At 47.9% G+C, this 24,132-nt stretch overlaps 8 protein-coding genes across 8 annotated transcripts; 5 read left to right on the forward strand and 3 right to left on the reverse strand.

Moving 5' to 3' along the window:
• Positions 1–460: 460 nt before the first annotated feature.
• Positions 461–3,417, forward strand: F5891DRAFT_1232599 (common central domain of tyrosinase-domain-containing protein; the record flags this gene model as incomplete). The annotated part of the gene is made up of 14 exons (XM_041369591.1): positions 461–1,020; positions 1,077–1,086; positions 1,138–1,192; positions 1,243–1,346; positions 1,399–1,573; positions 1,628–1,745; positions 1,793–1,865; positions 1,915–2,034; positions 2,154–2,166; positions 2,218–2,242; positions 2,303–2,341; positions 2,378–2,460; positions 2,512–2,647; positions 2,696–3,417. Coding segments are annotated over exons 1-14 (1,992 nt in total), but the record flags the coding sequence as incomplete, so codon positions are not given.
• Positions 3,418–3,736: 319 nt separating this feature from the next.
• F5891DRAFT_1037473 (2OG-Fe(II) oxygenase) lies at positions 3,737–5,443 on the reverse strand. Its single transcript, XM_041361868.1, has 11 exons — positions 5,323–5,443; positions 5,172–5,266; positions 5,001–5,092; positions 4,720–4,943; positions 4,579–4,663; positions 4,424–4,518; positions 4,359–4,365; positions 4,198–4,304; positions 4,116–4,144; positions 3,962–4,065; positions 3,737–3,910 (listed from the first exon to the last, which is right to left on the reverse strand). The coding sequence occupies exons 1-11, from the start codon at positions 5,379–5,381 to the stop codon at positions 3,812–3,814; spliced, it is 996 nt and encodes a 331-aa protein (XP_041225195.1). The 5' UTR covers positions 5,382–5,443; the 3' UTR covers positions 3,737–3,811.
• On the reverse strand, positions 5,444–7,149 carry F5891DRAFT_1037478 (2OG-Fe(II) oxygenase). Its single transcript, XM_041361869.1, has 11 exons — positions 7,032–7,149; positions 6,875–6,969; positions 6,724–6,815; positions 6,442–6,665; positions 6,302–6,386; positions 6,151–6,245; positions 6,084–6,090; positions 5,932–6,038; positions 5,837–5,865; positions 5,677–5,780; positions 5,444–5,620 (listed from the first exon to the last, which is right to left on the reverse strand). Exons 1-11 carry the CDS (start codon positions 7,079–7,081, stop codon positions 5,516–5,518), a joined length of 993 nt encoding a protein of 330 aa, XP_041225196.1. The 5' UTR covers positions 7,082–7,149; the 3' UTR covers positions 5,444–5,515.
• Positions 7,150–7,259: 110 nt separating this feature from the next.
• F5891DRAFT_1037494 (uncharacterized protein) lies at positions 7,260–11,428 on the forward strand. Its single transcript, XM_041361870.1, is given in 10 exon segments — positions 7,260–7,890; positions 7,944–8,159; positions 8,185–9,578; positions 9,643–10,413; positions 10,435–10,849; positions 10,880–10,960; positions 11,037–11,273; positions 11,307–11,311; positions 11,326–11,332; positions 11,346–11,428. 7 exon segments carry the CDS (start codon positions 7,308–7,310, stop codon positions 11,270–11,272), a joined length of 3,696 nt encoding a protein of 1,231 aa, XP_041225197.1. The 5' UTR covers positions 7,260–7,307; the 3' UTR covers position 11,273; positions 11,307–11,311; positions 11,326–11,332; positions 11,346–11,428.
• Positions 11,429–13,178: 1,750 nt separating this feature from the next.
• Positions 13,179–14,230, forward strand: F5891DRAFT_1189432 (uncharacterized protein; the record flags this gene model as incomplete). Its single annotated transcript, XM_041367163.1, has 9 exons — positions 13,179–13,207; positions 13,269–13,301; positions 13,370–13,430; positions 13,483–13,537; positions 13,590–13,688; positions 13,739–13,849; positions 13,905–13,948; positions 14,008–14,033; positions 14,083–14,230. 9 exons carry the CDS (start codon positions 13,179–13,181, stop codon positions 14,228–14,230), a joined length of 606 nt encoding a protein of 201 aa, XP_041225198.1.
• A 1,130-nt stretch (positions 14,231–15,360) lies between these two features.
• F5891DRAFT_953381 (carotenoid ester lipase precursor) lies at positions 15,361–17,603 on the forward strand (the record flags this gene model as incomplete). Its single annotated transcript, XM_041375178.1, has 13 exons — positions 15,361–15,485; positions 15,537–15,685; positions 15,739–15,803; positions 15,853–15,893; positions 15,951–16,025; positions 16,126–16,196; positions 16,244–16,313; positions 16,369–16,636; positions 16,694–16,799; positions 16,850–16,901; positions 16,958–17,208; positions 17,258–17,295; positions 17,349–17,603. The coding sequence occupies 13 exons, from the start codon at positions 15,361–15,363 to the stop codon at positions 17,601–17,603; spliced, it is 1,566 nt and encodes a 521-aa protein (XP_041225199.1).
• A 1,349-nt stretch (positions 17,604–18,952) lies between these two features.
• F5891DRAFT_389900 (WD40-repeat-containing domain protein) lies at positions 18,953–20,767 on the forward strand. Its single transcript, XM_041371652.1, has 7 exons — positions 18,953–19,222; positions 19,279–19,745; positions 19,797–19,823; positions 19,879–19,905; positions 19,962–20,048; positions 20,105–20,314; positions 20,371–20,767. Exons 1-7 carry the CDS (start codon positions 19,042–19,044, stop codon positions 20,644–20,646), a joined length of 1,275 nt encoding a protein of 424 aa, XP_041225200.1. The 5' UTR covers positions 18,953–19,041; the 3' UTR covers positions 20,647–20,767.
• Positions 20,768–21,062: 295 nt separating this feature from the next.
• Positions 21,063–22,117, reverse strand: F5891DRAFT_953452 (uncharacterized protein; the record flags this gene model as incomplete). The annotated part of the gene is made up of 2 exons (XM_041375185.1): positions 21,063–21,331; positions 21,400–22,117. The coding sequence occupies 2 exons, from the start codon at positions 22,115–22,117 to the stop codon at positions 21,063–21,065; spliced, it is 987 nt and encodes a 328-aa protein (XP_041225201.1).
• Positions 22,118–24,132: the final 2,015 nt, after the last annotated feature.

Here is a 24,132-nt window from a genome sequence, read left to right on the forward strand (position 1 = left end):
ATTCACATTTCGCTGTGGTCACTGCTGGCAACAATTCTGCCTAATCTGAAACATCGACGGTCATCTCGACCCCCCCTTTTCTCCCTGACTGATTCTATCTCCACATTACTAGAGGACTATGGGAAAGATCTCGGTGACCCTTCCCCAAATTCTGCTAAGAGTTTGCGAGAGTTGAAGACAAACTTCATTGACTCGCACCAAAGATGATTCTGGAAAAATTTCAATGACTCGGTCATACCGTAACTGTCTAACGGAAGAGATGTTCTCCGCAGTAGACTTCTTGGCCACTTTACCTGCTTATAACGTCTATGTTAATTGTCCTCACAAGTACTCGAGCTATATTTCTACTGAAGTTACTGATAAGGTTCTTAGTTCGCGCAGGAACCATCATTGTACAAATCCTCCCTAATACATCGATGGTGCGCACAGTGCTCGATTCTGACGCTCCAGTAGTCGGGTGCTCTGTTCATGTCGTTCTGAATGTTCAAAGATAAGGCGTCAGGAATTGACAAACCCGATCCAGCCAGCTTTCAATTGATTATATTTCAGCAATTCCCGCAAGGCCGCGATATCTGACTGACTGCTCCACATAATTGGACTCTGTCTGTGCACCTGCAGTGGGTATTTAAATACCACTCCTACCACACGATGGAACGCCAGGTCATTTCTAATCTCTCGCTGCTCTGTGATCTACTTCAACAATGAACACTGTCGAATACCACTATCCCGTGATTGGCCGCAAGGGCACTGGAGGCGTATTTGATCGATTGCCTATCGAGACGCTGGAGAAGGACCATCCTTATCAATTTGCATTGTTCATCCTTGCCTTTGCCGCAATTCAGCAGCGTCCCGACGCTCTCCAAGTTGGCATGGAAGAGCCTGCGGGCACGTTCATGGAAATTGCGTCGATTCACGGAAGGCCTTTCATTGAATGGGCAGGTGACCGCAACAATGACACCTCAACTGACTACAGCGCCACTGACAAGAAAGATACCGATCCCGTCCCTGCCAGATTCGGAGGTATTTGGTCCTTTCCCTCGCAGCTTTCCGTAGCCTGACAATGCTGCTTGTGACAGGTTATTGCAAGTAAGCTAGCATGCACTCTTTCGCTCTGTCGATTTTGAGACCTTTATTCAGCCATGGTGCCGTTGTTTTTCCTACTTGGCACCGTCCATATGTCATGCTTATTGAGGTATACGAACCCAATGACTATGACTGGCATGTTGCTCAATTGCTTTGTAGCAATCCATCGGAAACATCGCCGACCAATTGGCCCACGACATCGAAGCTAAAAACCCACATGAATGTGGAATGTGGGTCAAGGCTGCCAAGGAACTGCGTTTTCCGTACGCATCAAGTCATTTCCGACACTTATTTAGATGATCATATTTCGCACAGATACTGGGGTTGGGCCGAGAAGGATGTTTCTGAGAATGGCCTTCCTCCTGTTCTGTATGAAGATAAAGTGGAAATCATGGCCGCTGGAGGTCAAAAACAAATCATTGACAATCCTCTCTCGTTTTTCTCGTTCGTCGATGGGATCCCATCGGACTTCGGCGATGAGATGCTCAGGGTATGCTGTTTTTACTTTTTCATAACGCAGAACTTGCTCAAATGTGGTTGGTAGACGGGACAAGTGGCATACTTCTCCAAGTGGCACAGGACATACCGCTATGCTGTTAGTACTGCGAATCCAGAAGGTAGTAACGTAGACCAGTTGCAAAAGCAAGTATTGATCGAGACATGTTACGCGAGGCAGGAACTGATTTAGACTTTATAAGGGCGTTCAAAGCCGGGGCAAAGGATCTCAGAAACAAAGTCGCTCAGCTCTTTGTAGTAAATGATAACGAAGATTCTGCATTAGCGTATGTCTTAGCTCCTGCTAGTCTTTTGCACCGACTGACATCTTGATAGCTGGGATGAATTTTCCAATCATACGATGCAATCGAAGAGAGAAATGGATAATTACAATTTCGGGTCACTTGAAGGAGTCCACGATGCTGTTCATACATTGGGTGTAGGCGACATCCATTTGTTTCAATCTTTGAAATATGCTTACTGCAGCAATGACTTAGGGTGGAACCGGACACATGATTAGTTGTAAATACTTGCGTGCAAACGATACTGTTGATCTTCATTAAACACTTGCAGAGCGCCCCAGACTACGTGAGTAACTCCTCTGACTCACCACAATGATGCTGACCTCTCTTCAAATAGGCCGCCTTCGATCCTTTGTTCTTCCGTACGTGATTAGGTGCAAGTTACTTACATGCATCACTTACATGGATTTATTCCTCTCCAGTTCACCATTCGAATGTGGACAGACTGTATGTGCGATTTGGTTTAAGGATATTTTCTCGTGACTGAATCCCCCAAGTGGCTCTATGGGAGTGGTGCTACACCGAGTACTGGATGGAAAGCGGGTATGAAATCAAAGGGCAATCATACCCTTGGGCACAGGTATTGGGTTGGACGATGTTCCGACGCAAGTACTCAGTCGTTGTCTTTTAGCAACTCGGTACATATGCGCAAGTTTACAACGCACAGCTCCTTCCAGACGGGCCACTCCAACCATTCCGAACGGAACAAGGAGACTACTGGACCTCTTCTCAAGCTCGATTTTTGCATGCAGACGCCTACCCCAAGTGTACGTAGCAATCTTGTCTATGGGATGACACAAACTTACCTGAGTCAGATTATTCGTATCCCGAGTTGGCAGGCGTTAAAGTTAATCAAGCTCCCATGTCATCCGACGAGCGTGCTTTGGCGCGTAAGAAAATTGCGGCCTACTACGGGTTTGATCCACAGACCACGGCGCAACAAGTGGCGGCGCCCGCTTGGACGCAACTTCCTGTTCCAGACAACAACCATCCTGCCGTGCCAGCCGACCACGCCGTTATTCCTGAATATCGCACATTTGCTGTGCATGTGAAACTTCTGGAGCATGCTTTCAATGGCTCCTACTCATTCCAGCTCTACCATAAAGGAAATGATAATTCGGCTTCGCAGCTCATAGGTACTGTCGCAGTCTTTGCACGGCCAGACCATTCCCCCTGTAAAGCGTGTACTCTGCGTCGTGAGGCAGGAACTGTGATTCACGGCGTTATCCCCATTCCTCCCGCATTGATCGAGAGTATCATGAAATCAAACGCCGACGGCGAAACGGTGGCTACATTCGATCAGACGCTCGCTCACATCAAGGGGGAGTTCGTTGGAAAGATTGTGGATGCTACTGGTTCAGAGCTTGCCAGGGCTGAGGGAGGCCTGGAGGCCCCCCAGGTACCAGGCCACCAAACCACTTCTCGCAATGTTACTCCTCTAGAAATCTCTCTGGTGTCGACTGCTGTTGCTGAACACGGAGAGGACAAGGATCGTCCTGTTTACATATGCGACTGGCAGCACCACGATGGTATCTTCGGCGTAAGCCTGAGTTTATCCTTCTTAGGTTGCGTAATTTTCTAAAGATGACTTTTTTCTACAGGGCGGATGGCAGGCGACTCACCCTGCTGCGGCATGATGCAGTATAGTCGGCAGCTTTGGGTCTTATTCGCAAAAACTGTGAAAGAATGGCTGCGGCCAAATAAGTTTCTACATCTTGTACTACTCTCGTGAGCTATATAGATTCTGTCGCGACTCGCGCGTGTTGTTGTATAGTGCTCGTGTTTGAGTCCAATTGTATTGGTAGTTCATCACAGGACACATCATATACAATCTCATTGTCATGAGATATCTCTCTGTGCTTAACCCTCATCATCTGTGCTCATATGAGACTAAGTGCTGAGACATTGATATAGTTACAAGTTCAGATCGTTTAATAATACATTTCCTTCAAGCGCTGATTGACATATTCTCCGGCTGATACGGGCCCATACCTCGCGGGTCGCTCAGCAGATACACAACTTGCAATAGGCTGCTCAACCATCTCAATTGTCGAGTATTCGGCCAATAAATAAGCACGAACCTCGATGTTAACATCATAATCAGTGCCAAAGAATAGGGGGATAGAATAACGGTCAACGCCATTCCTATTGACAGCCCTGTGGACCGTAGACTTGAAAATATCATCTGAAAATTGGAAGCTGAGATGTAGTCATGGCGTAGTGCGACAAACGTACTTGTCCACCTAGCGAATTGGTCACCCAGGCTTATACAAGACAATCAGCCATTGAAACCGAATTTAGAAGCAAATAAGATCACTTAATGACCAGTGTTCCGTCAATGGGTGGGGCTTTGATCCACTGCTTCTGGGAATTCAGCACCTGCAGCGCTTGAATTCCTGGCTGTTGCCAGAGTATCGTGAAACACTGCAACACAATCGATGAGAGTTATGGTAGAGTTCTGAGGTAAGTGAATCCCACCTCAAAGCTAAATGTGTGCAAGACATCAACATGGTTAAAGAAAAAGTTAGCAACGAATCACACACTCCGTGTGGGCACCGATGCCGACGATACGGTCGTCTGCAAGACCTGTCTGTGGGGGGTAGTGCAATGCGTTCATAATGGCAGCCGAGTTCTTCGTCTACAAAACATTCAATGAATGTCCGAAGATCACATAACATTCATTACAACGACACTGCACCTTGTCATCAAAATATCTCTCTGGCAAATCCAAAGATAGTGCAAACAGTGGGAAAAGTATCCTTCCCACAGCTACTGCCGCATGGCTAACGAAACTATAAGTTGATATCATGATATCACCCAACAAGGCAGAAGCACTCACTAGTATTTCAACATGCCTTCTCTATACTTTTCAGGATGTTCGGGCCAAACATTAGCGCCCGCCATGGCACCATCATTTGCACGCTTCTCATCATGGGCCCTTGCCTCGAGCTCCTCCCAACCGATTTGGAACGCCTCGTGCAGGTCGCCGCTGTTCCCGGGTTCAATATTGGCATCGAGTAGTGGTGTGTACCCTTTGAAGTTGGCGACGATCTTGTGGTTGAGCTATACAAAAACGCTGTCGATTAGTAATTCGAACAGAGGTGAAAGCACAATCGACACCTTCAGCTTTTCCTCCGTTGGAAGCTTGAAGTACTCTTTGTTGGCTTCAAGGACATTGTCTATACATTCCTGTGGTATCCCATGGTTCTTGACTGCCAATAAATGCAAAGTCAGCGTGACGTTACAGAAGGATTGAAAGATTCTATCATGATGTGTCTACAGATGACTTACCATAGAAAAACCCTACATTCATACATGCATCGCGTATCTGATACGCAAGCGCTTTCCTCTCGTTCTCATCCGGACTCGCTGCACGGGAAAGATCGCTGCAATGAAGTCAGCAAAGTCGTTCTTGGTAAGTGAACTTGACCAATGAACAGACATTACGGGTATGTCTTGAAAAGCGCCATCGATAATGGACGCCGACTCTGCTAAAGACATGACCGTCGATGAAGAAGGCGGGAAGGAAGAAGACACAAGTGTTTCCCCTCAATGTTCCGAACAAGATAAGATAAATATTTAAGTTGCATCCGAAATCTGCATCCGAAATCATCTCCAATAATACCAACTACAATTTACTTGTTATTATACATGGCTTTCAATCGTTGCTTCACATATTCTCCAGCAGTGATGGCCGGATATGCCGCTGGTTTTTCTGCTGTCACGCAGGTGTAGATTGGCTGTGATGTATCGAATGAGGCCCATCAGATAGTATAAACAATGTTAGTTGACTAGCCTCAATGTTAACCTCGTAGTCAGTGCCGAAGAATAGTGCGATGGAATACCGATCAACAATGTTCTTGTTCATGGCTCGATGCACGGTAGACTTGAAAATGTCGTCTGTACAACGTGGTTGGCTCTCTGTGTAAATCACCAAGGGCAGTGCATCTACGCACTTGTCCAACGCGCAAACTGATCTCCAAGACTGATAGTCCAGTGTTGGTGATTAGATCAAGAAAAACTGAATAGGAACCACGCGAAATATCCGTACTTGATGACAAGGGTTCCTGCTAGCGGTGGTACGTTGATCCATTGTTCACGAGAGTTCAAAACTTGGAGAGCCTCGAGGCCTATTTGTTGCCAGAGAATCGTGAAACACTGCCCATGGTTCAGTATATTACGAGCTCAGACATTTGGACTCACCACAAAACTGATAAACCCGAATGGCGTCGAGATCATGCATAGACAGGATGACTTCGAAACAACTTACTCGGTGTGAGCTCCGATTCCCAGTATTTTGTCGTCTGGAGCATCTGGCTGAGGCGGATAGTGGAGGGTACGCATGGTAGCGGCCGAATACATGGTCTATTTAAATAAACTATGAACCTGTGCTTCACACACTAGATCGTGTAAACACCTACCTTGTCGTTGAAGTACGTTTCGGGCAGGTCGAGCGCCAGCGCAAAGAGGCAAAACAACTTCTTTCCGACAGTAAGGGCACCATGACTGTAAGAATGCATCGTGAGTTTCCGATGAATCGAAAAGCGATTATCAACTCGACTAATAATCCATGCAAGCGGTCCTAAAATCTTTAGGTGTATCCGGCCAGACATTCGCACCTGCCATCACGCCATCGCGAGAAGCATTTTCCACTACCGGATCCTCATATTTCTCTTCCCACCCGATGCGGAAACCTTCATGTAAGTCACCTTTGTTGCCTGGCTGGATGTTTGCTTCCAATGGAGGGCTATAGCCTTTAAAATTTGGTACAGTCTTATGATGAAGCTAGTCATGGATCATGATGCTTTATTCTGTCAGTCAAGTGCAGCATTTGGATACACACTTTCATCTTTTCCTCGGTTGGAAGCGAGTAGTACTCCTTGTTCACTCTCAAGACTTCGTCAAGACAGTGCTGTGCTATGCCATGGTTCTTGACTGAAGTTCACGTCATAACATGTGAGATTAAAGATAGACAGATACTGAGCTGGACGTACCATAAAAGAATCCAACATCCATACACGCCATTCGAATTTGTTGTGCCAGGGCACGTCGTAGAGCTTCGTCTTCATTAAACGCATCCTCCAGATCACTGAGATTCGAAAGTATAAACGCCATCAAATTTTCAGACAAATACGACGGAAGCCACCGTACATGATTGGAATACTTTCGAATGCTCCATCACGTACAGGCTCGCAAGACATGGTCCAAGATTAGAGTTCCTGGCCACAGTAGTAGCACTGAGTACTGCCAGTGACTGACTCGGAGTAACTGACTCAAAACTCGGCATTGTAATATTGAGTTGGCAACTGTTATGTAATGTCGGCTATTATTACGTAATAGCAGATTTCAGAAATTTCTGTCCCTTTGCCCACCAAGCCTGATAAACTGGCCTTCTACTTATGATCTCCTGGCGTTTTGCAACTGCGAATGTCTTCCACTGAAAACTCGCTGATTGGCTCTGTATTTGAACGCAAGACATCTACAGCCCAGAGCCTACCCTCTCCAAGATTCGCAAAAACTCCTGGCTCAGGTTTTCCAGCTGTCCAGCACAGGTCAAAGAGCGCATTTGCTCGCGCCAAAGAAGAGGAAAAGAGCAGTAGCAATGCCAGGCACACAACTGTACCTCTCGTAAACCCTGCGAGTCCCGCCAAACAACCTCGATCTCGAGACCTTGAGGTGGATTCACACACAGCCGATGATGCTATGCGTCAACAGATTAGTGACGAAAACGAGCGCCGAGTGGCTAATATGACTGAAGAGGAGCGAGAACAAGAGAGATGCGAGGTTTTAGAGCAACTGGGAAGTGGTGCAGCGGACCTTCTGGAGCGTGTACGCGCTGCAAGATCAAGAAATACAACGAAGGCTCCCGCTATATCTGAGGGTATACTTGTACCAAATGAGCAGGCTCCCGAAGCTTCCCGCGAAATTCCGATCGTTTCTTCCCTACCTGGTTTTACCACCGGACGCAACCTTTCAAGGGTCAAGAGTCTGGAAGATTTCGGGAAAAGAGGCATGTCACTCCCCGGGTTTAACGGGTATTTTAACACGAAGGCTGCATCTTAGCTCCTCCAATCCTGGTGAAAAGCAGTACTAGACCTTCGTCACCCAATAAAGCTAGTCGTCAACTTCGCTTTGCGGCATTGACGCCTGGTGATGTCTACGTGTATGAGTCTGCACCAGTGTCTCCCAAACGAAAGGCCATTGCGCTCCCTCCGCCTCCAGATGTTCCAGACCCATCGATTGTCTCTCTGGGTACCTTTAAAGAGAATGGTTTGCCGCGTAAGCGACCACTTTCTCCTGCAAGCCCCAAGGGTGACGACAGGGCCTGCGCAGAAGATTACGGATGATAGATCAGAGCCCGAGGAAGGCACTCCAGAATATATTCGGAGACGATATTTCCCGAATATGCCTGCAGACAACCCATCCATGTCTTGGATGAAACCTTCGTCGTTCATTTCGGAGCCGGTTTTGCTTCGCTTCGATCTGACGGGTGCTCCTATACCTGCAGAAATCTCTGCTGCTCTGCCATCTCATCTTGGCTTGCATCACCATGCAGATGGAGATCACGCAGGGTACACTCTTGATGATATATTTTTGCTGTCTCGCTCCACTGTCCCTGCGCAACGCACCATGATGCTTAATATCTTAGTTGGCATTGCGCGCCGGTTGGGCATGCAAGCGAGGGACCCCAACTACGCAGACAGGATTTCGGAACTTCAGGGGAAGGAGGAGGAACTACGAAAACGTATTCTCGCCGCCGGCCTCTCCGCAATGAACGAGAAGGGTGGCGTCGGTGTCCGGGCCATTGAGGTTGTCCGGGAGTGTATCGTCGACTGGGACGCAGTGTTTGACGCTGAGCATGCCGAGTTAGATCTCGCTCCTGCCATCATGTCCGTTTTGCAAGTGCCCGACTTCCTCACTCAAGCCACAGAAATCTTCACGCAAGCATCATTGCCCCCTGAATCCCTGGCTCAACTTCTGTCCATTGTCTTTCGGTTATCGCAGGAGTCGAATACTATTGCTGATTCAATCTTAAAGACCCCTCGATTGCTCCCCGCCCTAGTACAGACATTCCTTCTTACGCCTATACCGCCCCCATCAGACACACCCCTGCCTAACCCTGTCGCTCTCCAGTGCCTCACTGTCCTTGCGTCATCCTCTCGGACTAACGCTATGGCACTATGTGAGCCAGCCGATGCCCTTCTCCGTTTTATTACCATGCTGCCTCCTACTTCGCCCTTCCCCGAGTCTCTTGCCGCACATCTTCTCATAGAAACCCTCCGCCTATATGCCACTCTTGCCTCCTACGGTCTATATTCGCATATAGCGACATCTGCCGCTTCCTACTTTGCTTCCTTGTTCACCTATATCGTCTCATCCAAGTCGAAACCGCTGAAAGTGGCATGGGCAGGACTTGTGGAAGCATGGATAGTCTGCGCAACGGATCCGCATCACACGACTCCACCGCATGATATCTTGTGGAGCCAGGTGACTAGCTGGGGGTGGGGTGCCGAGGTGCTTCAGCTTCGCCAGGGAATAACGGAAGAGGAAGGAGAAGTATGGGCAGCCATCTGGAGTGCTTCATCTGCATGGCTCGAGGGTGCTCAGGTCAACGGCATAAGGGGAGGAGAGGGAGAACGTGCAGAGACTCTCAACACAATCCAGGACGGCTTTAGCAAAGGAGTTGAACATAGCGTAGTAACAGCTTCCCTAGAGGCTTTACGCGCTGAACTCGCACAGATACACGACACGCCACTACCAGAGCGACACCGAACGTTTGCAGCGCATTGGTATGCATGCGCGCGTGCTTTCCTCTGTAGTCCGCCTCTGGCTTGCATGTATGCCTGTCACAAATACCGACGCAAACGCTGCCTCTCCGCTTGGTGCCCCGCCGTTTAACCTTCCTTTCACCGAGCTATCGTCCTTCTGTGCCTCTGTCGTCTCGCATTCCCTTTGGTCGCTTGTTACGGGTGTCGAGCGAGCTGCCTGCAAGCACCTGGCAACATTTTTGGCGTATTTCCATAGGTTATCTCGACATATCCCAGGGACCTCACCTGACCTCTGGGTTGCGCAGGGTGTGGCAATTCTCGAAAGGCAGCTCCCTGGAGAAGAAGAGCACGCTTTTCAGATCCTTGGGGCTATTTTAGGAATCCTCACGCCACAGTTCCTCGGCGCAATGGCACACCCTAGCATTTGGGAGAAGGGCGGATGGAGCGTCATCAAGCCTTTTCTGGACTACACAATTCGCCCGAACCGGGAAGTATACATTGCCCCCAGCGATGTCACACCAGAGTCGATCATGCGGTGTACAACTCTTCGCCTTCCATCGTCCAGCTCCTTATCATCTGTCCCTGACGAGCATCGCCCAACTGGCCTTCCGTTACCTCATTTGTGGCTTACTTCACCAATTGACCATCTTCTTCGGTCTGGGTCTTCGCCCGTTTTCAAGGCACTTCCCTCGTCGTGGGATGCATCCGAAGTTGACGTCGTTCGCGCGTCGCTGCTGTTTATCAAAGCCACGCAAGAAATTGTGGTACGATATAGCTTAAACCAGTTCGCCCTGAAGCGTTCAGAGATGGTTTTTGCTTGTATGAAAGTGTTCATGCTCGAACACGGCCAACAGCAGGAATATCCCTCACCGGCAACAGGAGACGAAGAAGAAGTGTTCCGAGACCTCATTGTTTCGAAATTATTGTCTGACCTCCTGGCACCGTTCACCCTCAGTGCTGCTTCTGCTTCGTCGCCCTCATCCAAATTGCCTGATATTGACCTAGAGCAGGCCTCTCTGCCATTCCTCGGATCGGGCACACCTTTTTACCAATTTTACACAGACTTCCTGGCACTATACGACGCTATCTCTTTCTCACACCCAACCTTCGCATCCCTTCTCCTTCCACCTCTCGCGCTAACCTATCCCATCGACTATCGTCGGATACTATGGGCAGGACTTTGCGCATGTGCTGCGTACTGTACGTACCCTGTGGATCAGGTCATCGCAGGGGATCTCAGAGATTTCCTGTACCCGATCGAAAAAGGCGAAATGATCGGAAAATACGCCTGGTGCGCTTCTCCAAGGATCAGTGGATGGATTACTGCGCCTTGTTGCGGTACACCACGTGGCATGCAATATCTGGCCTGATCTTCGGTCCGAGGAAGTTGGGGCTGAGCAAGAGGATGCGGCCAAGATGCTGTTGAAGATGTTGGTCGAGAAAGGAGATGGACGCGTTGTGCGTGAGGTGCTGAGATATCGACAGGTTCGTGAAGAAACGGTTGTTTATCCCCCTGCTTGTTTTGAAACAAGTGGGGAATGGATAGCAGACCGAGCAGAATTTGCCCGGCAGGCGTTGGGCAGCGAGTTGCATGCGAGACTTGAGGGTGTATTTTATGGTTAGTGTGAGTTCTTTGACGTGTATACATTGCTGTTGCATATTCTAACAATCAGATAGAATATTGAATGTTCAAATGAGATATATGAATTACATGCGGGTGTCCGTGTAATATTTATCACACAGCAAGATGTATTGCATACCACCTTTGGGGATTCCTGATGTAGACGATGGTGATAAAATGAATCGGAATCATTGCTTGGGAAGAATGTTCGTCGTGAGATTTCGAGGTCAACGCACGAGAACAACACAAGGTGTAACACTCGCTCCTTGATGATCATGATGAGCACTACCGCACTGAGCCCACCCCTTCGAACTTCCAAATTCAAAGATGTAATGTCAAATGATGACTTTTCCGAATGCCGAGGTGAGCATGCTGTGCAGCGGGCTGTGCATGTGACGGCTTCATGTGATGTCTAACCATGCACAAGTACTTCGGAGACACTGCACATCCAGACGGCGTATGATATCGCGGGTAGGCTAGCCCGCATCTCAAGCTGAAGACGGTCGGCGTGATTCGTAATAGCTGAGTTTTTCTTCTTCTTAATTGAGTTCATTGTCCTTTAGGGTTGAAGGCCCTACGTTGGACATGGTCTCATTCGTGAGGGGCTTACTCTCGGTTAAACCTGTTTAACCATTGCAAGTTAGATCGATTCGCGACGCTGGGCTGCCGTGTCATGCATGTCATGTACTGCTGTCTCTTGATACGCAATAACACGCCCCTGAGCAAACTGAAGGGCTCCGCTTGCCTTACTATCACCGTGAGATCTTGGCGTAATCAATCGTTATAGCTCTAGTTTAGTTACCGTGTTCCTGGATCTGATTATATTCCAGCGTCAGTCAGAAGGCACAGGATAATGAAACAGATTCCAACTAGGTTGTGCAGTGTCCATTACAGATTGAACGGGCCATCTCCAAGTCGTGTGCGCAGGGGGCTTAGTTTGATTGATTATACTAGTTATAAGCATATGATGATCATAGATTTATATAAGATGTAGTGTACTAGTACTGAGTCCTTGGTAGGCTTAGCTCAAGTACCAAGCGAAGTCCTTATGAAAATCGTCGTAGATCCTGAGACATAAAGCAATCTATTTTTGGTAACCGGGATAAGCCGAGATCAGGTTGACCAGAGGATCTGATCATCGTTATTCAACGTCAACATCAACGTCAATGAGTAAGATGCGCGCAATTCGAAGGGACTCTCTATAGCCCCATCTTGATGGGTTCGCCGTTCATGCTCATAAGAGATGAGAAAGTTCATGAGTCTGAGGTGTGCACGAAAGCCCAGTTTCCCTCTCGAACGAATGCAGATGGACTCTTACTATTCAGCTGATGATGTTGCAACGGCGAAGGAACTGCAATTCTTAGCAGTGCGTCACTTTCTTGCTGATGTGAGAAGGGTAATACAACAACAGATTCTATCACGATATGCTACCAGTACACATCCGGTGCGTGCTACCGTCTGAACTCTTCTTGGTTTGCTGTTCTAACTTGACAGCTCAGTGTCGATGGCTACATTCTGGGTAGGGTTTCCCAAACTATTCCCATCCGCTGCTAGACTTCCTTATCCAGATCTATGATTATGCTTGTTCATTTCACGAAGAGGTGATGCACTAGTTCGTACATGTTTCGAATTATTATATACTGATCATACTATGCTTGAATTCAAAGTTGACGTTCCTGCTTCAATCGCGCTGGACCAAGGTCAAAGGCCTCTATGTTATTGCACGATATCTCCCCTTTCTCTTCCTCATCGTGTACCAGTATTGTACGTTCAACTCTAGTACACATCTCACTGATTATGAGTTGACCTACTGCGCTTCAGCGTACCTCGCACCGAATGAAAATCTAAATGTATGTGAACGTGCAGTGAACTTGCCCCAGCGATGATTGCTCATCGTCTCTTACAGACATGCCGGATGATGGTGAGCGTCAAATCCTGTACGTGCACGGTACACGCTGCATGCACATTCTTACCGAACGCTTCTCTGTCCTCTCACAGGTTTATGCGTCATATCGCTCGCTTGTTCCGGATGTATGTCTCCTTTCCCTGACATATACACGTGCTCCTTATCCGATTCATCCAGTCTTGTTTTTGCTCAGAACATATGCGCTCTGGAACAATAATGGAATTGTACTCGCAGCCATGTTGTCCGCCTTGTTTGTGAGTCCCTTCAGTATCACATCACTTCAGGCTCGTTTTAGATGCAGTACAGGTTGTGGCAGTTGCGTTCATCATCGTTGATGTTGTCACTGTCGAGGTCTCACATGGTTTGCGCCTACCTCTTACCACTATTTGTGCATATTCACTGCACTTTCGCAGTTGCGATCAACACGATGCAAGGCATCCGAGGCTGCTACCAGACCCCATCCAGTGTTCAGGCTGGCACAATATTTGTTCTCTTGTTTGGGTTTCAACTAGGTTTGTCACCGGAAACCGGAAGCATGCGCGCTGATTGATGTTCTCCTCAGGAATCGCCTTCCTCACAATCATACGTGCCGTACAGAGGTGGCGGGCGGTCAATTGCCCTCTGTACGATGTCCTAGTGAAGCATAACATATTTTACTATACATGCGGTCTGCGTAAGTTAGGACGCATGTTTCCATGCTCACCGAATGATGGTTCTTTTTCCGATAGTCCTCTCAGCCATCAGCATCCTAACGCAGATGTTGTTGCCGAAAGTGCGTGAAACCCAATTACCCTTCAATATGATCGAGTGAATGATTTTCTGCACACCCAGACTGCATACCCCATTGTCTGCAAAGTGTATGTACCTGCTTGCGAATTCCTATCACAACACCAATCACGCCTACAGTTTCGAATTCTATTTCCTCGCGATCTTGGCCACGCGCATGCACCTCTTTCTCTGGCAGACCGACCGGCAGACGCGCGGCTCTGACACCCTCGTACATATTCCCATGTCCGACGTGTTACCTGCAGACTCTACGGTTACTACAGTGTGATGTCTCATCGCACGGTTTATTCGGCGTCGTTCGTGGAGTGAGGCTTGAACTGAACGAGAACGAGATGATCGTGGGGTGGGTTGGGTTGGGTCGAGATGCGCTTAAGTTATAGGACTGCATTTTTTTGTCGTACACAGGCGGGAGGTACATTTGGATGGACTTGTCTATTTATCATCCATGGGTACTGCGAGCAGATAACAATCAGAATTTAGGATTCAAACGTGCTGGACTCGCCAGAAGCACGGCATGATGGCAATGTTATGTAATGAAAATGACTTTAGCACATCAAGACTCTAAAACCTCACCGGGACCCTTTTTTTCCGAACCGAAAGGGAATATGGCGTCTTCGTGCGCTGGTCATATATTCCAACGTGACGAAATCCTTTTGAGTCCCTGGTGCCGCGGTGTGAAGTTCAGAATGCGGTGAGCAGCACTGTAATACTGTGTGGTGCGAGTTTTATTGGTCTAATGATAGCTCCAGAAGTTCCAGAACACGTGTATTTTTTTTTATCGCAAGTTGTTTTCACTTGCTTTTTGAGGAAAACTCAAGGTTTGCAAGCAGGTGGTGTGGCGGTGTCGTGTTTGAGCCGCGCTGATCGTTACCACGGAATCTTGGCGCAAATCTTTCGTTTGGATAATCCTTCCAGCACGAAGATGCCAAATTGCCAACGTTGCTGGTACAGCTAGTTTTTCGGCAGAATAGGAACGGGGCTAGCGTGATGCCAATGCTTGAATATATGGGACATTTGCATACGGGATCACAACATCGCCGAGTCTTGCCCAATCCTGTTAATTCCTCAGTCAACCCAGTTATGTAAGTACAAGTTTGACTCTCAGTCTCCCTCCTAGCTTTCGTCATATCGATGCAGGACATCGCACGTTTAGCCCTAACCTAGCCATGGGCGCTGGTGTCATTGTACGTAGAACCTTTTTATCCGCGTGTTAAAATCTTTCAGACTTTGTCGGGAACGAGTTACTTCCAGCCCGACTCCACGAGCGCTTGGTATGTACCCGTGATGAGATAAATACTCATCTATTCCATTCTTTCTTGGTCGTTTCTTCTGCACATCATGGGTCTCTTGTTGGCTACGTTTTTGGCCGTTCTCGTGCTGCCCAGTTTAGTTCGTTGCATGACACAGCAGGCCTTTCAACATCTTCCATCTGTGCCAATCGTGAAGTTAGATGATCCGTTATTCACCGGCACGTTCATTGGCGATGCAGCGCAATTCTTAGGCATTCCCTTCGCTAAACCCCCGTCAGTATGACCATCACGATCAGATATTTATTAACTCAATGTCTGTGGCAGTATCGGGAGCCTTCGCTTCCAGGTACCTCAACCGGTGCCTTCTTATGAGGGTTTACACACTGCAGTAGCCTATGGTCCCGTCTGCCCCCAACAGAAGTTACCAATACGAAGAGGGATAGGCCAAGTCATCACTGAATCGAGCGAAGATTGTGAGTGTTTAAAGTCCAGCTTGATGCCATTTATGTGGACTATTTACTCTCAGGTCTTACGCTCAATGTATTCACGCCTGCCGTCATACTCCCTGGATCAAAACTGCCGGTAGTCGTGGTCAGTCTTAGTAGCATCTTGTTTCAATGTGGCTGAGACCCAACTGCAGTATATATTCGGTGGTGGTTTTGAAACCGGGAGTAGTCAATCGTGAGTTATCAAACATATCTGTGCATCGAGATGATGAGTTACAATCCATGCATACAGAGAGTTCGGTAATATCACAGTCCACAAGTCATTGAAAATGCACGAACCAGTTATCTACGTTAGCATGAACTATCCGTGATGGTTGTTCTGTTATCTCACATACTTGTTCTGACAGCGACGTGTCGCAGGTTGAGCGGTAGGTTACCTCATAGATATTGAACTACTCTCACATCAGCATAGCTTGGGGATTCCTAGCGAGCAAAGAAGTTAAGCAGGCTGGGACCGGAAACTTAGGCCTCCGAGATCGTGGGTCCTATTTCCTTTGACTTTCTTTGAACTAATAATTCAACCAGAGCGACTTGCACTTCACTGGGTCCAAAAATACATTAGCTCCTTTGGTGGAGATCCAGCAAAGGTGACTATGTGAGCGTCCTTGAATGGTGTATGTATGACTTTGATGAACCTCGACACCACAAAGATGGGGCGAAAGTGCCGGAGCGATATCTGTTGCTCTCCAGATGCTCGCTTATGATGGTCACAATGACGGTCTCTTTCGCGCGGCATTTATGCAGTCAGGGTCCCCGACACCTATGGGTGACATCACCAATGGTCAACGATATTATGACTTTCTTGTTGATGTAACAGGTTGCAAGGAGGCAATCGATACAATGGAATGCTTGCGAGCAGTACCTCAGGAAATTCTGCAAGCCGCTGTGGATAAAACACCGTCTATGTTTTCTTACCAGGTTCTTAACTAGGTTTCAGCATCAATATTTTGACATTGACAAACATCATTATGGCAGTCACTTGATTTGGTTTGGATGCCAAGGGCAGATGGAATATTTTTGACGGGCAACTTCCAGCGCCTCGTCCAACAGGGGAAAATTGCAAATGTACCTTTTATCACAGGTATGGGTGTTTTGTCGCTTTGAGTCACATGTGGCTAACTTGGGGTATAGGTGACTGCGATGACGAGGGGACAGCTTTCGCATTCAGTACCACTAACATCACGTACTGAAACCTACTTTTTCTTGGTCGAGGGCCCTAATTCACCTCACTTATTTTAGGACAAGTGAGGAATTTCATGAATATTTGAAAGCGTATTGGGCACGCAATGCAACAGACGAGGAGATCGACAAAATCCTGCTCATGTATCCTCAAGATCCAACAGCAGGATCTCCATTTGGAACCGGGACTCATGACCAGCTGACCCCGCAGTTCAAGCGCATAGCTGCTTTTCAAGGAGATGCTGTCTTCCAAGCTCCGAGGCGGTTCCTTATATATGAGCGGTCGGGGAAACAAAAGATATGGACCTATCGTGCGTGGAAGTTCTTTACCATTCAAACAAACATAACCACCCCTTTCAGTCAGCAAGGGTCTCAAGGTAGTTCCGTTTCTAGGTGCGGTACGTGGACATTCAGTCAAGACGTAATGGAGGTGTTACTCAATTCGTCGTAGTATCACAGCTCCGACTTCATTTACGAGAAGTGGGGTATGCAAGGGAGCTTGTTGCATCTCTTGATCCATTTTGCAGCACACCTCGATCCTAATTGGATTCCTAATAGTGTTTTCTGGCCAGAATACACTGTTGAATCGAAGGATATGCTGATGTTGGGTGAGTGGCCCTGGTCTGCACCCACTATTATTCAGGACACGTACAGAAAGGAGTCGATGGAGTACTTGATAAATTTTACTCTGACTTACCCTCTGTAGTACTCGTATGCTTGACAGTGTTTTGCTTTTACTCACGTGTACAGACTAACCAGCGCTTGTGTCATATGTGTAAGTAGTCCTGTGTGACTGGTACCATCATCAAGGTGCAGGTTGTACATTTCTCCTGGCGACTTGCATGATGTATATGGGGTCGAAGCTATTCAAGACACCTGAGTCTTTCATGCTGTCCTGCACAAGAGAATTTTGCTATATGCTTGCTGCGTGGAGGGACAAAGTCCACCATGCGGCAGCATGATTATTTGTGTCGGTGCGCCAGTATACTGATGTAATAGACACAGGAAGTTGAACCGATTATGCAAGTTGCAACACTCACCGTGCTTATCCCGAACGGTATCGTTTTGATAAACGGCGACCGAGGATTGCTCTCGCCAACCAATTTCCAGTCACCGGTACCACCAGGGTGAAAAGTCGCAGGGCCAGTTGTCGCTCGTGAAACTTCAAGTTCGTACCACTTCGATATGTGGAAGTTAAGACTCAAGGGACTAGGGACTAGTGAGGATTCAAAATACAGCATTGAAATTGGGAAAAAGATGAGCCTACCGGTCGAGTACATGCAAGGAGCTTCAGCTTCGAGCTCAAGTTGCAACGTAGACATATTGAAGGGTTGAATACCTCGGGTTCGAATGAAGAAAATGTGGAAGCGAGGATCTCGTAAGTTGGCAAATAGGTCTTAGCCGAGCGCATCATTGTGTCACAGCACTTGGTCTGTGCATCAAACACGAGGATAACCTTGCATACACGTTAAGTACACCCTCAAATCAAATTTTGATTTGATTTGACACTTCCGAGTCTTAGCAGCCCCCACCGTCTCAGCGTCAACCACTCACATTGGTGCTTGGAGTATGCATTCCGTGTAAGTTGGTTTCAATTCGTGAGTGCTCTTCTGTTAGGTAAAGTTTGGCCACTCACTTCATCGCAAAGATCATCAGAAAACTTTGAAAGACGCCACCTTCCGCATACTTAGCTGTCCTGTATCGAAGAGAGTCGAGGACAGGCCTCCCCTGAGCCAGCAAGCTTTTCCTTCAGTGCAAGATCGCCCGTTCTAATCCAAAATCACGGCAGGCGCTCTCACATACATTGTCCACGATCTGTTTGTAGTGGAGGCGCCGGACGCTGAAAATGACCTCAGCAATCAGTAAGAAGCAACAGACGCCGGCCGTCGCTCCCCGCCATAAGATGCGAGGCCATACCCACGGCGTACGAGGTGTCGCGTATCTGCGTTGTGGGCAACGGATCATCACATGTTCTGGTGATGGCTCACTCCGACTATGGGACCTGCAGAGTGGCACACAGATAGGTCATGATTGGCGAGATGGTGAGGATGAGGACGATGAGATCGGAGTGACTGCCATAGCATTGTCTCCGAATGGTGATACTGTTGGGAGCGGATACCTTGATGGGAAAGTGAGATTATGGGATGTCGAAACGGGGAAGGTCACTGCTAAGTGGACAGGACATACTCGATTCGTGCTGGCAGTGTGCTGGAGTCCAGATGGTACGCGAGTGGCGAGTGGATATCATGATGGGACGGCAAGGATGTGGGCCCTTGAGACCGGCGACTCAGAAACTATCCTTGGCCCAATCAAGACTGGACATCAGTGGGTGTGGGCTATAATGTACTCACCGGACTCAACCAAAATTGCGACGTCGACAGGCGGATTCAACGAAAGTACAATCAAAATCTGGGAGGCCAAGACAGGCGAGCTGCTCGCCATACTCGATCACGACCCATTGGCAGTCCACAGCTTTGCCTGGACATCAGATGAAAAGAAACTTATCTCCGGGTCATTCGATGGTTCAATTAGGGTCTTCGAAACCGCCACATGGCAGCAAATGGCAATTCTCCAAGGGCACAACAGCGTTGTCTACGCCATGTCCGTGTCTCAGAACAATTGCCTACTTGCGAGTGTATCATGTGATGAAACGGCGCGTCTGTGGAATCTCGACACCAACTTACCAGTTGATCAACCCCTCCCACACAATAATCGTGTAGAATGTGCGGCCTTTTCTGCTAATGGAAAGCTGCTAGTCACTGGTTGCTGGGACCAAAGTGCGTATGTATGGGACACCTACGCAATTCTCGAAGAAGCGGGCCTTCAAGACCTTTTGTCTCATTTCGATGTGAGTGAAAACAGTTATCCACCTTAGATTCCTGTTGATATCTGCTCTTAGGAATTGCAGGGTGGACACGAAAAAAAGGTTCATAGCGTCCCATCATTCTTTGGTAAAGACCGCGCTAATACCCTGCTCGCAGGTCGCAGTTGGGAAGTCGTTGATAGATGTATGTGACACGTTTTCAACTTTCCTGGTAGATATTAATGCAAGTCCACAATCTAGTCCGATGCTCGGCGGCGTCCAGACCAGCTCAAAAATACTCTTCAAATACCACGAGATTGTTTTGATGACGTTCAAGACGATGTTCATGTGCGCCTATCAGCATTTCAATCGTTTGGTTCTTATTCTCACCTCCGTTTTCTCAGTCGCCTGCGATACGTGACACCTATGTTCGTTTCCCTGGTCACCGCACTCTCACACCTTCGGAGAGTCCACATGCACTCCTTGATGGCATTTCGTTGCCATTCAATCGCTCTCAGCCAAACAAAATCGAAATCCAGCACCACCAAAAGCCATCTACTACCCCTCGCTATGATCCTAGTGTCAATGAGGTTGCTGTAGTCACAGCCAAACAGGTATGTGTACTTCTTAAGTTGTGTTTCCCAACGCCGAAGTCGAATCATCTCTGAAGGCATTTTTTGTTGCCCCACAGCCGAAGCTACATTGGGACAATACGAAACAAGCACAGCAGCCAGGCTCATCTCAAAATCAACCCCCGGCGTTACCATCACGCTCTCAGCCTGCCGCCACCTCCATACGTCCTCCGTCTGCTACTAGTACTTTTACGTTAGGTGCAACAGGTGCACGTTCAGAAACCGCTCTTATCATCAGAAAGCCCACATGGTGGACTCGTTTCTTGTTCTCTGTCTGCTGTGTATCTGCTGAACTCATTGATGGTCATCAATGAAGACAGTACATGGACGAGTAGTTTATGTTCATACCTCGTTCTTTCTACTGCTATGTTGTAATTTTTATCGCTGGCATGTCAATACCCATCCTCACTTTCTATTCTTGTATTTGGATGACTTCCTTACCCTGCGTTCATTCAAAGGGAGTATTTAACCGTGTGTGCGTGCTTGATATTAGTCCCACCTCAAGACATCAATCAACCACTACGAATTTTTCGAAATTCACGCCGGGTACAGAGAATCAAGCGGCAATAACGGCAGGCATAGTTATATATTATCAACCAGACAGTCATCGTAGGCAGCAAGGTACTTTCATTCCTTAATTCACCCCCTTTGATTTATGTCACCGAATGTACATTGCGAGTAGCGACTGCAGACACAATTTGGAAGCGCGTACAATGATCACCGAGTGGGCTTAACCAAGCACCTTGCCAATGAATAGAGCACTTGCCTCTTCCGTGAGGTTACAGAGAAGTCTCGTTTTGTCTTGAGAGCACCTCTTGAAAACGCGCTTCCACTCTGCCGGTTTAAAAGGTCTGGCTTTCCCACAGCGAATTGAATCGAGACGTCGCTGAAACCAGAGCTCGCACGAAGTATTCCAGTAGCCCGTCCACGGGCCGCATTTATCGAATACATTGGGCCGTGGCCACCAGGACATCGTCGTCCACTGCTTTCGTCTACCGTCTTCCACTAAAAGGTCGTCGAGAGGTCAGAATAAGTTTCGAGTTCTCACATGAAATTTTGAGGTTTACCTGCAACGTAATATACACCACAGATCAGGTCCACTTCATCATCGGTAAGGATATCATCCCATGCTGTCCAGGTTACTCCATCGCTGGTGGACGAGGGAAATCGTTTAGCTTCTCCGAAAAGCCTTACATCTGAGGATGGCCCATTGACGAGGCCTAGACGTTCCTCAAAAGACGCTTTGCATAACCGCCACAGGATGCCTCCTCTGAGAAGTGCAGCACGTGCGTGGGGGTGCTTCAAAAAATCATCACGTTGTAGTTCGTAGGTTTTGTAGGTGTATGCGTTGGGCTGAAATGAGGATGGTCGACTGAAATCTTCGAATACAGTCTCAGGACGGGGCAGTTCATGAGGAGGATTAGGGGATAGCGCTAGCGTGAAGAATGGGATCCCCAAATCGACGAATTCTCCGATGAGGTCTTCCAACGAAGGTCCCCAATTGTTCCTAACAACTTGAACGACTGTCGTAGCGTGCGGGACGACGAGAGTCCATGACCGGATGTAACGTTTGTCTGAAGGGATGATGGAGTAGACAGGCGGAGTGAATTTGGCTTCATAGACAAATCTGAAGGTAGTATATAAGACTTTCTTCAAAGAATAATTGGAGTCATGCAGGTCCCATAGTGCAGGGGGTATAGGGGTGCCCTCTTTCACATGCAAGAAGATATGCCGAATGGATGCAACATTGTCTTCATCTTGTAATTGGGCATCTTTCTCTGCCATATACCTGCGCACCTCAGAGATGGCGGGTGTTGTTTCATCATGCATATCCTCATAGCTCGGGAGAAGCTCCAAAATCCACTGTGGACAAGGCTTTATGCCGTACCTTGTGCTCAAGATGGTCTCCAGATATTGTGGGGGTGACTTTTTGCCCCCGTCAATGTCATGGTCCTCCTCAGAACTGTCAGGTGTAGCAACGCTCTGTGTTTCTGGAATCGCAGGGCCTGGATCTGCAGTACGATCTGTTGCCAATTCTACGTGCTCTCGTGGAACGCTCGTAGATGGCACGGTCTGCACATCCTCCAAGAACTCATCGAAGGTGGAGTACGAGCAGGGTTGAACCGTGCGGGAGGATTCACTGCCCATCGAGTGCTGTGGTTGTGGAGTTAGGGTCATCTTTAGTTGAGGTCGAGTTGGAGTGAGTAATTATGGCTGTGTAACAAGTTAACTACAGAGTGCACAGCGATAATGGTAGTGAGTTCGTACCTAGGCAATAAGTTTGGCCGACGGCAGATCGTTAGTGGTCAAATAATAAGGTTGGATTGTTCCTCTATGAATGGAATGAGATCGACTGGACTGCACGGTTAAACTTTTCAACTCGGTGTAAGCGACAGAATGCTTGGGAATGACTGGACTGCATCGACCAGAGATGGATTTATATACGTCGAACTACGGTCAAAGGGTACGGCGTGGAGTGTTAAGCGAGTGGCAAGCATTTAGAACATCAAAGGAAGAGAGTGACAGAAACAATGTACTTGTTGCTGTTTGTGTCAAAAAGTTGTCTGCTGAAAGGAACACAAGGTGTTGTACAATGTATGGGACGCACCTTAGTCGACAACTTGTATTGAAATAGACGCATACTATGCCTTCCTCGACTCTCAAAATCAAGTATCCATTGGCATGACTTATGGTCGGTGCCTTTCACTGGTGATTAGAGTGCTGAGTTCGTCTGAACAACGCTAATCGTGAGTGACAACATCCTGTGAGTCACGATCTCTAAAGTGAAAGAAGATAAGCACGTCGGCTCACGTGGATTAACCTGTTTGAGTGGTCCGGAAATCATACACGGTCCACCATCTTCCTGAGTTTGGATCCCGACTATGCAACAGACAACGGTGACGCTCTACTAGTACCAGACGATGTATGGCCATACTGACCGGGTACGATGTGATGTAAGTACACCTGCTTGTTGGATGGCGCACCATTTCATGTTCTTGGGGCAGCTCACTACAAGTATGGGACTTTGGGAGCAACGCACAGATAGGCGACGACTGGATGAAGGAGAGGGACAAGACTGCCCAGTGATGACCATGATATTGGGCAACCATTCACTTTGCGAGCGGAAGTGATGATAGGACAGTAGGCTGTGGGCCGTGAGACGGGGAAGGTCATCATGAATTAGATAGAACACGCTCGGTATGGGGAGTCACTGTGCTGGAATGCTGATGATGACTCATGAGCGAGTGTTGAGTGTATCCTGATTCCTTGAACCAAGCAGCAAAAATGCGGATGTCCAGGTCGGTGAATGCGTCCTTGCTCCAATCAAGACTAGCAAAGAACACGTCTGTGTTCGCAGCGATGTACTCGCCCGGCTCAAAAAAGAGTTTGTGACAGACGAATACAAGGAGAACACAGCGAGATCTGGGATGCAAAGACAGGTAAAAACTGCTCTTCAGAGTCAAACACGGTAAAAAATCAAATGCCTCCACGTCGCATGGCTTAGATATTCGACACCGCTAGTACTTGGTACCAGTAGATGAGGGTCACAAGCCTCCTTCCGGAATCCGAGCGCATCGGATGGTGGAACAGCGCCACTGCGGAATCTTGACAAGCGCATCAAACTTGTGGACGATGATCATCGTGCTGCATGGAGATGTATTAATTACATAAGCTGCACAAAGAACCTTGCCTAATAGGTATTAGTCAGGCTCGGAGGCCTTAGCTCAACTCGAAGGCCTCATGATCAAACGCTAGTATGCGAATCGGCGTAGCCCGCATATATATATTAACATAAAATC

This window comes from Suillus fuscotomentosus (genome assembly GCF_016647785.1).
Source record: "Suillus fuscotomentosus strain FC203 chromosome Unknown F5891scaffold_31, whole genome shotgun sequence".
NCBI classification, from domain to species: domain Eukaryota; kingdom Fungi; phylum Basidiomycota; class Agaricomycetes; order Boletales; family Suillaceae; genus Suillus; species Suillus fuscotomentosus.